This window comes from Myotis yumanensis, unplaced genomic scaffold (genome assembly GCF_028538775.1).
Source record: "Myotis yumanensis isolate MYYU_CA2020_CCGP unplaced genomic scaffold, mMyoYum1.0.hap1 SCAF_16, whole genome shotgun sequence".
NCBI lineage: Eukaryota > Metazoa > Chordata > Mammalia > Chiroptera > Vespertilionidae > Myotis > Myotis yumanensis.
Genome location: NW_027223767.1, coordinates 35,233,021 through 35,249,197, shown reverse-complemented (window position 1 = coordinate 35,249,197; position 16,177 = coordinate 35,233,021). Strand labels below are relative to the sequence as shown.

At 43.1% G+C, this 16,177-nt stretch overlaps 1 protein-coding gene and 1 non-coding gene across 3 annotated transcripts; one reads left to right on the top strand and one right to left on the bottom strand.

Annotated features, from left to right (window-relative positions):
* Positions 1-3,501: 3,501 nt before the first annotated feature.
* On the bottom strand, positions 3,502-3,574 carry TRNAR-CCG (transfer RNA arginine (anticodon CCG)). Its single transcript has one exon. It is a non-coding gene; the product is annotated as a tRNA-Arg (tRNA).
* Positions 3,575-8,573: 4,999 nt separating this feature from the next.
* On the top strand, positions 8,574-15,950 carry KPNA2 (karyopherin subunit alpha 2). Of its 2 annotated transcripts, XM_070394217.1 has the most exons (12): positions 8,574-8,657; positions 9,042-9,139; positions 9,656-9,754; positions 9,985-10,122; positions 10,625-10,713; positions 11,703-11,971; positions 12,231-12,325; positions 12,407-12,670; positions 13,100-13,333; positions 13,573-13,755; positions 14,627-14,776; positions 15,628-15,950. In XM_070394217.1, exons 3-12 carry the CDS (start codon positions 9,680-9,682, stop codon positions 15,718-15,720), a joined length of 1,590 nt encoding a protein of 529 aa, XP_070250318.1. In that variant the 5' UTR covers positions 8,574-8,657; positions 9,042-9,139; positions 9,656-9,679; the 3' UTR covers positions 15,721-15,950. The 2 variants fall into 2 exon arrangements, with proteins under 2 accessions (XP_070250318.1, XP_070250317.1); XM_070394216.1 differs by lacking the exon at positions 9,042-9,139.
* The last annotated feature ends 227 nt before the right edge of the window (positions 15,951-16,177 follow it).

The following is a 16,177-nucleotide window of genomic DNA, read 5'->3' as shown; positions in this document are numbered from 1 at the left end:
GGCCGTCTGAGATCAGGGTGCCAGTACGCCCTTCCTGGCTCACAGATGGCTGCCTCCTTGCTCTGTCCTCACATGGCAGAGAGGGGAAGGGAGGAAGAGAAAATGGGACTCTTCCCCTTAATATCTTTATATATAAAAGCCTAAGTGACCACCAGTCAACCAGTCGCTATGACAGGCACTGACCACCAGGGGACAGACACAATGCACAGGATCGTGCTCCCTCCTGTCTGGATTGGGCCTGTGGGGAATGGGCTCCCTCCTGTCTGGATCAGGCCCATGGGGATTGGGTTGAAACCAGCTATCCGACATCCCCTGAGGGGTCCGGATTGCGAGAGGGTACAGGCCAGGCTGAGGGACCCCACCAGGGTACGAATTCATGCACTGGGCCTCTAGTAAGAAATACAAGAACAGTAATCCCAAATTGGGGCCTCTATCATCATGACCCCATCTAAACCTAATTAGTTCCAAAGGCTTACCTCCTAACACTATAAGATTTGGGTTGAGGCCCTAGCTGGTTTGGCTCAGTGGATAGAGCCTCGGATTGAAGGGTCCCGGGTTCAATTCCGGTCAAGGGCACATGCGGGGGGGGGGGGGGGGGGGGGGGGGGAGGAGGGGGGGAGGGTGTGTGTGCAGGGGGCAGCCAATCAATGATTCTCATCATTGATGTTTCAATCTCTCCTTCTTCCTTGCTCTCTGAAATCAATAAAAATACATTTTAAAAAATTTGGGTTGGGGCTTCAACATATAGATTTTGGGGTGATATAAACCATGACCCTTCTCTGTCTATTGATTCAGCACCATGAAGAGTCCCATGGTCAACGGGCAGCCTCAGCTTCCCGTGAATGGAACCATGACAGTGTGACCTAGTTTAAATATTTCTCCCTTGGGCTCTAGGACCTCTGAAACTACTGAGTCCCGGATCACTGGTAAGGAAAGTAAAACCTTCTCCCAGTGAATCATTAAGGATATAGTGGGAGGGGCCAGGCTCGACGTGCAATCTGGCAATGGCTCAATCCAGGAGTGGTGATGCCAGCAGAAGCTCTGCGAGCGAGGAAAGCAAATCCATACCCAGAACACGGGTCTGCCCCCCTGAGGAGGAGGCGCTGTCCACACACGCAGTCTTGTCCTTGCAAACAAGGGATTATTGTTACCTCTAGGAGTCTGACCTTCGCTTTGGAGAAGCGCCCTCTGCTGGCCTTCCCTAAGATCCGAGGCTAGAACATCTCCCTCCATTGTTCCTCATTGCTTTTAGTAGCTTTCCCCTTTTATTGGAAGAGTTTCAGATATCTCCTGGTTTCACGGATGGTGTTTGTGCTTCTGCCACTCATCCCCCTTGTTGCTTTTATGGGATTTCCAAGAGGAATGGAGAAAAATGGCAACTTTACTGTATGTTTAATACTGCAACCCGGTAAAACGTGAAGTATGACAACTCTGAATGTTAATACAATAGATTGCATTTTAATATTAATTGAGTTTTGAAAATTTGAACTAATTAACTACTAATAAATATCTGTATGTATCCAAGATTTAAAAATTCCAAAGTGATACAGTATAAAAACCAGCAAAGTTAAACAATAGAAATAAGGCTCCTGGTCACCCTGGGAGGAGGTAGTGATTGGAGGGAACTCAAGGGGGGCTCCTGCAGTGATCAATGCCCCATTTCTTGACCTGGGTGCCGGCTCTCCAAGTGTGCTGAGTTTGTGAACATAACTGAACTGCACACATGAAATGTGACTTTTCTGCATGTATATTACACGTTGATAGTCATTTTTTAACTGAAAAGTAGAATAGCCTATAATTAAAAACAAAGCACGATTCTAGTAAACACATGATATTTATCTGGGTCAGTCAAAATGGAAAGGAGAAATTTATGCAAAAACTTCAAATATCTGAATTTTGCCATGTTCTTTCATTTATCAAGGATTCTATCTTTGATTATAGGTATAATATATCTTTCTGTGGGGAAAATGAGTTTCTTCAAATAATCGGGGCTGTAGTCATATATTGCTACTGGGGGCAAACAGTCGCCTATACACTATAGCGTGAATTCCAACGTTTTGGGGCCCTGCCATCCTCACGTGCCAGCCTGCTCTCTTGGTGATGTTGGGCTTCCAGGATTGGGCCCTAAACTCAGCAAGGATCCCCGCTTACCTTAAGCATCCCCAGAATTATGTTTGAAAGCATCTTGGACCTACTCTTCCCTTTGGTGTCAACAAAATGGATTCCACTGAGCTGCCCTACAGCCAGAAGAGATATAAGAAAAATGTTAAGGAAGTCAGCACCCACATAAAGAAAAGTGGCTCCCCTGACACAGTGACATTTACGCCAGTTCCTGGTTGGGATGGTGACCACATGCTGGAGTCAAGTGCTAACATGCCTTGGTTCCAGGCATGGAAAGTCACCTGTAAAGATGCCGATGCCAGCAGAACCACGTTGCTTGAAGCTCTGATTGCATCCTGCCAGCAACTCATCCAACTGGGTAAGACCTTGTGTCTGCCCCTCCAGGATGTCTGTCTGCAAAACTGGTGGTGCTGCTACTGTCCCTGTGGCCAAGTGGAGACTGGTGTTCTCACTGGGCATGGTGGTCACCTTTACTCCAGTCAACATTACAAAGGAAGGAAGTACAACGGAAATAAAACAGCAAACGGCTGAAATGTACCATGCACATCTGTCACAACTAAGACATCAACTCTAGGACATGACTGGTAACCAAACTCCAGACTGTGTTCTGATTCCACTAGTTTTTCCATTAATGTCCTTTTTCTGTTTCAGGCTCAAATTCCGGATACTATATTGCATTTAGTGTTTAGTAGTTTTCCAAGAGTAGGAGTTAACTCAGTCTTCCTGTACAAGTTCTGCAAGAAGAGTTTAAACTTTTACAAGCTAGTCAACTGACCCGGCCTGAAAAGCTTAAATTCTGATTTTCTTTCATCACACAAATTTGCAAATAAAACATAGACACAGAGACATCCCTCAATCCCAAACCCATACGTTTTAACTACAATTTATTGTTCATAATAGTTTAGAGACAGAAACCATAAATTACGCCTATTATATTTGTGTGTTGTAACAGCACAATTGCTTTTCTATGAACTCAACTTAGCACTTGAAATAAATGTTTGGAGCCAGCACAGTTGGATCTGCTCACATACCCCTTGGGACAAGGATGAGGAGAAAGTTTTGCGTGTGTGGCTGCCCATGGTGAAGCTCACCTTGAAAAGGCAGACAGAAAAAGGAGTGGAGCCATCTGTCCAGACGGCTTTTTTCTTTTAAAAAAGTTAAGCAAGACGAAAAACCCCACTTTTGGATCACTCCTTGGCTTTCACTTACAAATCCTCAATTGCGATGTCTTTAAAAGACGGAGATGCGTTTCCTGCTTTGTCAAGACAATCCTCCCAGAGATCGCTGCAGCGATCGAAATATTGGTAACCATATTTCAGAATCTATTTTTACTGATTTCAGTACATCGCCTTTTTCCTTCCGCCAAAATAAAGTTCCGTACGACCCAGATGGGACTCGAACCCACAATCCCCAGCTCCGGAGGCTGATGCCTTATCCATTAGGCCACTGGGTCACCACACGAACAGCTCGCTCACAACGCCCTCTTACGCGATGCCATCATCACGCCCCGCCCCTGCGCTCCGCGGCCTTGCGTAGGGCGGTGTGAGTGTTAGAAGCCGCCCCCACGGCGGCAGCGCGCGCGCCTGCGCCCTTGTGCGCCCCGGGCCTAGACTTGGGGCCAATCCGGGAGCGCCTGCGCGTGGCTCTCCACGCCCGGGTCGCTCCCTGGCTGCTGGGTTTGGGGAGGTTCTTTTCCCTGGGTGCACATTACTCGCACTTGGGGAACTTTAAGCAAAATTCCACCGGCTGTGCCCCGCCCCCCCAACTTTAATTCTGTTGACTTGGGCAGGACCTGGCGTCTGCATTTTACAAAGTTCCCCTGGACCTTTCTCTGCCGCTTGGTATGAAGAACCCGCACGCCACCGCAACCTTCCCATCCCTCGCAGGCCCTTCTTTCTCCCTCTTTCCTGCGTTTATTCAAGGAACAGTAACTTAATAAACGACTATGTGCTGTGGACTGTTGGGGGATTCCAGGGCAAACAGGCTTTCCTTTAAATCTGCCCTTGTACCCCACTTATCTACATTTATTTTTCTCCTCTTTCCTTCCGGATGAAAGGGAAAATGGAGAGGTTTCTAGTCCCGACGGCAGGGTAGGTAAATGTGGTACTCGCATCCTCCCACAGCCACATCCAAATTACTACCAAACTACAGAACAACACAATTTCATTTTCTTCTTGGACACATAATACATTGTAAAACTATAAAACATGGATAAGCCAAACGAAAGAAAAAAAAAAAAGGAAAATGACTAATCCTACCATTCAGAGTTAAGCACTATTTAAAGTTTTGGTGAGTTCAAATCTTGTCTGTGTGTCACTGTTTGATCTGTGGGTCATGAGCCATCCAGGAAATGCTTTTCATGGAAACTAAGACACTTAGTGAATAATAATGAACGAATCATCCAGCACTGATGGTGCAGAAGTGATGGTGGGTAAAACTGTCACCTTATGAATTAAGACAGTGGCACCAAATGGCATTTTCACTTTCATGCACTGGAAGTGTGTGTTTGGGGGGGAGTCAGCTTCACTTAAGAATGTCCTTGATAATGCTATAAGAATTTATTAATTGAATTAAATCTCCACCCTTGAGTATACGTTTTTATTTTTATTTTTTGTGAATCTTTACTGTTCAAAGTATGACATATGTCCCCTTTTTTTCTCCCATTGACCCTTTATAGCCCACCCCTGCCCCCACCTCAGGCCTCCACCACCCTATTGTCAGTGTCCCTGGGTTCTGCATATATGCATACAGATTCTTTGGTTGATTTCTTCCCACCCACCCACTCATCCCCACCTTCTGGCTGAGGTTCGACAGTCTGTTCCATGCTTCTGTCTTTTGTTCAACAGTTTATTTTGTTCATTAGATTCCATATATGAGTGAGATCATGTGATACTTGTTTTTCTCTGACTCGTTTATTTCGCTTAGCATAATACTCTCCAGGTCCCTCCATGCTGTCTCAAAGGGTAAGAGATACTTCTTTTTTACTGCTGCATAATATTCCATGGTGTAAATGTACCACAGCTTTTTTATCCACTCATCTCCTGAGGGGCACCTCAGCTGTTTTCAGATCTTAGCTATTGTAAATTGTGCTGCTACGAACATAGGGGTCCATACATTCTTTCTAATTGGTGTTTCCCGTTTCTTAGGATATATTCCTAGAAGTAGGATCACTGGGTGAAATGGCAGTTCCATATTTAATTTTTTGAGGAAACTCCATACTGTTTTCCATATGGCTGCACCAGTCTGCATTCCTACCAGCAATGTACTAGGGTTCCCTTTTCTCCACATCCTCGCCAGCACTTGTCTGTTGATTTGTTGATAGTAGCCATTTTGACAGGTGTGAGGTGTTACCTCATTGTCATTTTAATTTGCATCTCTCTGATGATCAGTGACTTTGAGCATTTTTTCATAAATTTCTTGGCCACCTGTATGTCTACTTTGGAGAAGTGTCTATATAGGTCCTTTGCCCATTTTTAAATTGGATTTGTCTTCCTTTCGTTAAGTTGTATGAGTTCCTTATATATTTTGGATATTAACCCTTTATTAGATGTATCATTGCCAAATATGTTCTCCCATACAGTGGGCTTCCCTTTTTGTTTTGTTGATGGTTTCTTTTGCTGTGCAGAAGCTTTTTATTTTGATGTAGTCCTATTTATTTTCTCCTTCGTTTCCTTTGCCCTAGATGTATCTGTAGACATATTGCTACAAGAGATGTCTGAGATTTTGCTGCCTGTGGTTTCTTCTAGTAGTTTTATGGTTTCATGACTTATATTTATGTCTTTCATCCATGTTGATTTTTTTTTTTTTTTTTAATATATTTTATTGGGGTTTTTTTTACACAGAGGAAGGGAGAGGGATAGTTAGAAACATCGATGAGAGAGAAACATCGATCAGTTGCCTCCTGCACACCCCACACTGGGGACGTGCCTGCAACCAAGGTACATGCCCTTGACCGGAATCGAACCTGGGGCCCTTGAGTCCGCAGGCCGACGCTCTATCCACTGAGCCAAACCAGTTAGGGCGCATGTTGATTTTTATTCTTGTGTATGGTGGTCTAGTTTCATTTTTTTGCATGTATCTGCTCAATTTTCCTAAAACCATTTATTGAAGAGACTGTCTTGACTCCATTGTATGTTCTTGCCTCCTTTGTCAAATATTAACTGAGCATCAAGGCTTGGTTCAATTTCTGAGGTCTCAGTTTTGTTTCATTGATCTATATGCCTGTTGTTGTGCCAGTACCAGGCTGGTTATGGTGGCTTTGTAGCATAACATGATATTTGGTATTGTGATTCCTCCAACTTTATTCTTCTTTCTCAAGATTGCTGCAGCAATTCGGGGTCTTTTTTGGTTCTGTACAAATTTTTGGAGTATTTGTTCTAGATATGTGAAATATGCTGTTGGTATTTTAGTAGGGATTGCATTGAATCTGTAGATTGCCTTGGGTAAGTATGGACATTTTAATGATGATTCTACCAGTCCCATGAACACGGTATATTCTTCCACTTGTTTATATCTTCTTCTATCTCTTTTTTCAATGTCCTGTAGTTTTCCAAGTATAAGTTTTTTATCTCCTTGGTTAAGTTTATTCCTAACTATCTTAATTTTTTTGTTGCAATGATTAATGGGATTGTTTGTTTAGTTTGTCTTTTTGAGAATTCATTATTGGTGTATAAAAAAGCCATAGATTTTTGGGTGTTGGTTTTGTATCCTGCTATATTGCCAAATTCATTTACTAAATCTAGTAGTTTTTGATGGAGTCTTTAGGGGTTTCTATGTACAATATTATGTCATCTGTGAATAATGAGAGTTTTACTTCTTCCTTTCCAATTTGGATACCTCTCATTTCTTCTTGTCTGATCACTGTGGCTAGGACTTCCAGTACTATGTTGAATAAGAGTGGTGAAAGCAGACATCCCTGTTTTTTCTTGTTCTTGGGGGAAATGGTTTTAGGTTTTGCCCATTTAGTATGATGTTGGCTGTAGATTTGTCATATATAGTCCTGATTATGTTGAGGTATGATCCCTCTATTCCCACTTTGTTGAGACTTTTATCAAAAAGGGGTGTTGGATTCTGTCGAATGCTTTTTCTGGGTCTCTGGATATGCTCATGTGATTTTTGTCTTTCAGTTTGTTTATGTGATGTATCACATTTACTGATTTGCGAATATTGTACCAGCCTTGCATCCCTGTGCAGGAGGCTGCCCATTGTCCTCACTAGCAGAGAAGTGCAAACAAGGATCCTGGAACACTGGTGAACCTTGAACCCATGGCAAGGGCCTGAGTTATGCACCAATTGTCTAGTCCTGACAATGGGGGCTCAAGCTATTTCCTGATCAAATAGTCTGAGTAAATCCTAATATTTACTGACCTTTAAGATAGTCTGTCTGCTACCAAAATTGCCTAAGGGCTTTATGTGTAACCCGAGTTGAATAAAAGGCTGGCGAGGCCTGGGCACTGGTGGAAGTCCTTACCCTTGAGTTGGACTTGCCCGTCTGGCCCCCCAATATTTCCAAATTATCTCTTGTCTCTTCTCTTTCGTTTGTGTGTGGGTCCTCTTCCAGATCCTGAAAACCCTGAACCACACAGGACGTGGGGAACACATACACACCCTGGAATAAATCCCACTTAGTCATGGTGTATGATCTTTTGACTATATTGCTGGATCCGATTTAGTGTCGGTGAGAGGTGCCTGTAACAGTATGATGCAAGTTAAAAGGAAACCTGTCGCACCTATCTGCCTTGTCCCTCCGCTCCAGAATGGCCAGAAACGCCTGCCAAGTTCCTCTGGTGAACTGTGCATAGCAATATATATATATATTTTATTAATTTTTTACAGAGAGGAAGGGAGAGGGATAGAGAGCCAGAAACATCAATGAGCGAGAAACATCACATCGATCAGCTGCCTCCTGCACACCCCGCACCGGGGACGTCCCCACAAGCCAAGGTACATGCCCTTGACCGGAATCGAACCTGGGACCCTTCAGTCCGCAGGCCAATGCTCTACCCACTGAGCCAAACCGGTTAGGGTAGCAATATATTTCTATATCAATAAGTTTAAAGAGAATGACTTTTGGGAATCATTCGTATTACTTGATTAAGGCAGCCTGGGGGGGGAAAGGACCGTCGACTTCACAAGAACCCCCAATTCCTTTGCCAAAGGCCGAGGTCGCAGGCGCAGACCGGGCTGAGAACCTGCCCTTCCGGCGCTCCCTGCCCGGCTTTGGAGTCTCTACCCTCCGAGCTGCGAGGTATTCTGGGATCGCCCGTCCGCTCCCTCATCTCGCGATGCTGTGCTCTCTGCGGCTAGGCCCGATAACTCCCCGCCCCCAACGTGTTTTTCAAATCCACCAATAGACGCTCATCATCGGCTCGAACCAGCCAATCAGAATGCGGAGCCGCCGGGAAATTTAAATCGCGCCGGCCGGCTGCGCGAGCCACACCGTCTGAGAGCTGAGCCGCCGTAGACGTTCTCGGAGCAACCGAACCGCAGCCCGTCCTCCGCTCACGGTCTCCTGTGAAAGCCTGAGCGGCTTGTGGGTAAGAACTCAGGCCCCATCCCCGCCGGAGCGGTACCGGCGGGACCGCGGGCCGCGCTCTGCTGACGGGTGGCGGGAGGGGAGGCCCCGGGGACACGCCTGGCCTGGCTTCGGCCTCCTTCGATGACCAGGCCTCCTGGGCGTCGTTCGTTGACGAGGAGGCTGTTAGTGCGAGGCGAGTCCGCGGGCTTTGGGCCCGGACAACCTCAGCGGGAGCCTTTGCGGTTCGCGACTCGCAGAATCAGAGCGAGGCCTACGGGCCAAAGTCCCGGAGGGAGCCGGGGGCCGCTGCATATTCCGGGGGGTGTGTGGGGGTGTTGGGGGGGGGGGCAGGGGAAGGGACTGGAGGTGGAGGTGGCCATTGGAACTCTCTCTCAAAACGTAGGCTTTGGGTTGGCTGTGTCAGTTTTGTGAACTAACGTAATGGAATAAAAATACGTCGGAAAGACTGAAGTAAATTGTGTCATCGTGTGGAGAGCGCTTGTAAGTATATCCGAGTCTGAATGATGTCAGCTAATAGGAGCCTAATGGAGGGCATTCCCTCGAAATTCCTAGAAAGGAACATGTTATCGGGATGTTGAAGATGCAGAACGGCTCGCAGAATTTCAGGGTTGGCAGGAGTTATGGGAGACAACGCAAAAAATGAACCAACTTTCTCTTTCATTTCTCAATGTGAAGAATGCGCCTATTTTGGCCATTAAAAGACCAGAGGCTCTGGATATTGCGGCTGGGACATAGATTTTATAGGCGCCGTTTTTTGTCTTCAGTTCACTATCTGGGGACTGCATGTGGCAGAGTCTAGAGCTGCACTGTCCCGTGGGGGAGTTACCAAATGCCTGTGGCAAGTCCGAGCCTTGAGCTGTGCTGTAAGCTTACAGGACACGCAAGATTTTGAAGAATTGGTATGAAAAAAAGAATGTGAAGTAGCCATCAACACTCTTCTTACTGACAAAGCAAAATGATAAAAAAGGGAAATTCTTTTTCTCTCCCCCGTCTTAGAGCTTCTCCCTTTGTCTCATAACCATGTCCACCAACGAGAATGCTAATTCGCCAGCTGCCCGCCTTAACAGATTCAAGAACAAGGGGAAAGACAGTACAGTGAGTACCTTCTGTTGCTTTCACGTGGTATTTTTAAAAAAATGTTTTTTATTAAGGTATTACAAATGTGTCTTTATCCCCCCATTGTCCCCTCATCCTCCCCATCACATGGTATTTTTAAAATGGGAAGATAATCAAAACTCTGAGGGAATTTGGAAATAATAAGAAAGCCCTCATTTTGCAACAAAACCCGAAATGATGGGTGAAATGACATGTTCTCTTTTTCCAAGGAAATGAGGCGGCGCCGAATAGAAGTTAATGTGGAGCTGAGGAAAGCTAAGAAGGATGACCAGATGCTGAAAAGGAGAAATGTGAGCTCCTTTCCCGATGATGCTACGTCTCCACTGCAGGAAAACCGCAACAACCAGGTAAATATATTTTAGCTTATGAATTATGGTAAAGCCAGAGAGCCAATATGGGACTTCAGTCTTTAAAAACATTGCTAGTGTTACGGTTTTAGCTATAAAATCTGAAGATTTTTTTCCCCCTTGCTCTGAATTCGTTCTTTCCTACCCACTCTCCATAATCTACTCAAGTTGATTGCAAGGTCTTTAGCTCCGATCTCTTTTACTAGTAAGTTTCCCTGCATTTACAGCTGCCAGCTCAGTAACTTAACCTGGCTCATTCCAGTACCAACTGAAAGTGTGTCCAGAGCCACTTTCTGGCCTATTCCTACCTTTTTTTTTAAGTCTCTATTTTTTGTACTTGTTTGAGACTGTTCTATATAATTGATATTTAATTAACAGGCAAACAAATGTAGGGCTAATGAACATTTAGTAACCGACTATAAACCAAAAAATGGCAAATAAGGGATTTTATTTTTATCTAATCTAAAAAATGATAATTTGCAAAATTCCATTGCTTTTGTAGGGCACTGTAAATTGGTCTGTTGAGGACATTGTCAAAGGCATAAATAGCAACAATTTGGAAAGCCAGCTCCAAGCTACTCAGGCTGCAAGGTAAGTGTTGTCTGTCGTAGCATGGGTAACCCTAGAAATTAGCTTTTTTAGATTTTTGTTTGTTTGTTTTTGGTGGGAAAAAGACAGATAGATGGTGTGGGTGATGAATGGTTAAGCATGCATATAAGCATAACCAATGGACAGACAGTAGGGGGTTGAGGGCATGTGCTGGGGGGTGGGAGTGGCTGGGGAGAGGTCAATGGGGGAAAAAGGAGACATACTTTAAACAAAGAATTTAAATTAAAAAAATATGTATTTTTTATTGATTTAAAAGAGGAAGGGGGAGAGAGAGAGATAGAAACATCTATGATGAGAGAGAATCATTGATCGGCTGTCTCCTGCATGCCCCCAACTGGGGATGGAGCCCAAAACCCGGGCATATGCCCTTGACCGGAATCGAACCTGGGACCCTTCAGTCTGCAGGCAAGCTGACACTCTATCCACTGAGCCAAACCAGCTAGGGCAACTTTTGGTGTACTTTTAAAGAAAATTACAAAGTTTTTGATTGGCACACCCATTTAGAAAATTCGTATACTTAGACTTATCTCTCATACACAGATATTTGTGACACCCATCACAGAAAGGATTAATAATTTCTGGAGCTTGACTGCAGAAATCTAAATGACAAGCATGGAAAAGATGTTTAACCTTACTTGGTCAGAGAAATACAAATTAAAAGAACAATGAGAGATTAAAAAAAACTGACAAGATCTAAAGTAGATTTCTGCAGGGATGTAGAGTAGGGTGACCTACACTACTGGTAATATTTTTATTTTGGAAAAAAGGTAGTAAAGATACCACATATGGCAGTACCCTGCAGCCAATCTGTTTAGCTCCTTTTACAATCCAGGATATCTGAGCATTTAGTGCTTCACTGTAAAAGGCTGTCTAAAGTTCTAAATCCTTGAATTGCATTTTTAATCGCTTTTTACACAAACTTCATTTGTTAATCACCTTCAACTTTTGTTTATCTTTTTGTTCACCCATAGGAAACTGCTTTCTAGGGAAAAACAGCCACCCATAGACAACATAATCCGGGCTGGTTTGATCCCAAAATTTGTGTCCTTCTTGGGCAGAACTGATTGTAGTCCCATCCAGTTTGAATCTGCTTGGGCCCTCACTAACATTGCTTCTGGGACTTCGGAACAGACCAAGGCTGTAGTAGATGGAGGTGCTATTCCAGCATTCATTTCTCTGTTGGCATCTCCCCACGCTCACATCAGTGAACAAGCCGTATGGGCTCTAGGAAATATTGCAGGTACTTGGCATTTTAAGTTCTTTTGACAGAATGTCTCTAATCATGCTGAGGTTGGGGTAAGTGCTTGGTATAAGTAAGTGACCTTTGTGTTTTGAACTTGCTTTCTTTCAGTGGTTATTAGGTGTGAAAGTGGCATCTAAGTAAGTTAGGGAATTTCTGAGAGTATTGTCTTTATGTTAAGACGTTGGTGCACTGAGTCACTCACTGACCATTGATGGTACTAGAAAAGTAGATAGGATTAACTTTGCCCTTTTTTCAGGTGATGGTTCAGTTTTCCGAGACTTGGTTATCAAGTATGGTGCAGTTGACCCACTGTTGGCTCTTCTTGCAGTTCCTGATATGTCATCTTTAGCAGTAAGTTACTCACTTGTTGATTCTAATTTTCCCACCACCTCAGAAAACAGGACTTTTCATTGCATTTTTCTTTTCCTGCAGTGTGGTTACTTACGTAATCTGACCTGGACACTTTCAAACCTTTGTCGCAACAAGAATCCTGTACCCCCATTAGATGCTGTTGAGCAGATTCTTCCTACTTTAGTTCGTCTCCTGCATCATGATGATCCAGAAGTATTAGCAGATAGCTGCTGGGCCATTTCCTACCTTACTGATGGTCCAAATGAACGGATTGAAATGGTTGTGAAAACAGGAGTTGTGCCCCAACTTGTGAAGCTCCTAGGAGCTACTGAATTGCCAATTGTGGTAAGTTACTAACTTTCAGATGAGAACATAAAATATAAGGAACATAATCAGTTGATACTAATGTTGACATTGCCTTTTTAGGCCATGATAAGCCTATTGTCAAAACTTTTGGGGTAGCCCTGACTGGTTTGGCTCAGTGGATAGAGTGTCAGCCTGTGGACTGAAGGGTCCCAGGTTCGATTCCAGTCAAGGGCATGTACCTTGGTTGTGGGCACATCCCCAGTAGGGGCTGTGCAGGAGGCAGCTGATCGATGTTAATCTCTCATCGATGTTTCTAACTCTCTATTCCTCTCCCTTCCTCTCTGTAAAAAATTAATAAAATATATTTTAAAAAATTAAAAAAAAACTTTTGGGGTACAGTGTTTTTGAGCAATATTGGAAAAAATAAAAGATAACTGTCAGCATAACTTTTTTTTCCCCCCATTTTAGACTCCTGCGCTAAGAGCCATAGGAAATATTGTCACCGGGACAGATGAACAGACGCAGGTTGTAATAGATGCAGGAGCACTTGCCATCTTTCCCAGCCTACTAATGAACTCCAAAACTAATATTCAGAAGGAAGCTACATGGACAATGTCAAACATCACAGCTGGCCGCCAGGACCAGATACAGCAAGTTGTGAATCATGGATTAGTCCCATTCCTCATTGTTGTTCTTTCTAAGGTAATGGAGTCTTAGGCCTTAATCAAAGGATTGTTAGTGTTTATGGACAGGCAATTGGAAAAGCTGTGCTTGATAGGATTCTTGATGTACTAATGTTAGCTTCTACTTAGAGTCCTTTGCTAAAATGGCCAGTAATCTCTTTCAGTTAAGGTTCAATAGTCACTTTTTCTAAAACAGTACTTTTAGAATCTTCTTTTTACAACCATTCTGAAATAAACTTCTTTCCTTATGTTTATTAGGCAGACTTTAAGACACAAAAGGAAGCTGTATGGGCTGTGACCAACTATACAAGTGGTGGAACAGTTGAACAAATTGTATACCTCGTTCATTGTGGCATAATAGAACCACTGATGAACCTCTTAACTGCGAAAGATACCAAAATTATTCTGGTTATTCTGGATGCCATTTCAAATATATTTCAGGTAAGTCTTATCAAGATATCATTTGTGTTTGGGTTTGATGATAATTGGCTTACTGTTTAATTTTTTTTGTTAATCCTCACCTGAGGATATTTTTCCATTGATTTTTAGAGAGTGGAAGGGAGGGGGAGAGACAGAAACATTGATGTGAAAGAGGCACATTGACTAGGTTGCCTCTCACACACATCCAGACCAGGCCAGGGATCGAACCTGCAACTGTGGTACATGCCCTTGACTAGAATTGAGCCCAAGACCCCTCAATCTGCAGGCCGATGCTCCATCCACTGAGCCAAACCAGCTAGGGCTATTTATTTATCTAAATGATACTTTTATTGATTTTAGAGAGAAGAAAGGAGGAGAGAAAAACATCAATGAGAGAGACTCATTAATTTGTTGCCTCCTGCAACTGCCCCCCCCCCCCCCCCTTTACTGGGGATCAAGCTTGCAACCTGTGAATGTTCCCTGACCAGGAAGGGAACTATGACTTCCTGGTTCATGGGTCAGTGCTCAACTACTGAGCTACACCGGCCGGGCTGGTTCTCCACCTGACCGCACTATGGGATTATCTGGGGTGCTCTTACAAAACAGAAATTTCCTGTTTCCATTACAGACCAGTTGAACCTAAATATAGTGTCATTTTTAAAGTTGCCCAGGTGGTGATGAACAGAAAAGGTTGAGAATTATTCAAAACTCTTTGTAGCTCAATACTATAGAAGTAGTTGCTGAGAGCAAGTACAGATCTGATCACCTTAAATTTTTAAAAAATGTACAATGGAGATAGTGTTTGTCTTGTAGGGTTGTTGAAGGAAGTGTCAAGTGTTTATTTCTGTCTGATAATATATTAGCACTCAAACATAGATTGGAATTTTTTTAGGCTGCTGAGAAACTAGGTGAAACTGAGAAACTAAGTATAATGATTGAAGAATGTGGAGGTTTGGACAAAATTGAAGCTCTACAAAACCATGAAAATGAGTCGGTGTACAAAGCGTCACTAAACTTGATTGAGAAATATTTTTCTGTAGAGGTGAGTAACCTGTTAACATTGAGAACTTGGAAAAGGGACATTTAAGGTCAAGCCCATGGACTTTTTTTTTTGTCATACTTTTTCAATAAACCCTGTATCCTTACTAAATATAACAAAATATTAGTGTAAGTGGGACATAATGTATATGTTTGCTCTTCAAATGTTTGGCATGATACCTTTTAAAAAAAATTATTTTTATTGATTATAGAGAAGAAGGGGGAGGGATAGAGAGATAGAAACATTGATGAGCTGCCTCCTGCACACCTCTTATTGGGGATTGAGCCCCCAACCCGCCATGTACCCTGACCAGGAAGTGAACCAGTGACGTCTTGGTTTATGGGTTGATGCACAACCACTGAGCCACACTGGCCGGGCCTGTCATGATATCTTTTTAACTTGAGATTTTAAAAAAAATCACCAATTTACTTTCAAATGAATGGCCTTGGGAGTCTTAGAACTATCTTGAGAGTAAGCTTGTGTAGGAGTCAGTAGAGAAGTCAACCAACCCCATAGCTATACTCTGGGCATAATAAGCAGTTTTTCCCTTGCCTATTAAAGTGATAGGTAGAGAAGAAATCTCTCTTTTTCTGTTATCGTAGTGCATTTCTGAACCTATTCAGAACCTTCCCCTCCCAGGTACTAATAAACTGGCAAGTTTCAGCAACCCACCCTCCCTCCATTATTTCAAAAGTGTACAGGGTTAAAGGTGAAATATGCAGATGAAGACCTTAAGAGTAAATACAAACTTCTAGGCAGGCTACTACTTAGAGATGAGATATGCCATATTTGTGGGAATATTTACTTATTTATTATGCCATATTTATGGGAATTATTTATTTTAATGTTTCCAGGAAGAGGAAGATCAAAATGTTGTGCCAGAAACTACCTCTGAAGGTTATACATTCCAAGTTCAGGATGGCACTCCTGGGACCTTTAACTTTTAGATTGTACAACTGAGGCATAAAGCTGTTTGTTGTGTACTATGTTTGGTATAAGTACGTCTTACTGTTTCTCTACTAAGAACTCTTTTTAAATGTGGTTTGTTATTGTAGCACTTTTTACAACGAATCTATACTTGAACAGTTCCAAACTGTACATACTGTATGAAGCTTCTACTCTCAGTGAGTTTCTTCTATGTGGAATTTCATATCTTGCAGTCTCCTGTAAATAAAGATTAAATTCCACCATTTACCATGCCTATGTATTGTTTTCCAATTTGGAGCTCTTACATTGCCAATGAACCAAAATGATGTGACTAATTAGAGGTGTAGTTCTGTTTACAGACATCATTTGATGTAAGGATACATGGGTGATAGCTTTTCCTGCCTGCTTCTGAGTTCGGCTTTGCTCTAGGCTGCTTCTCCTCTTGGTAAGTAATAATGGCACCAGCCAGAAAGATAT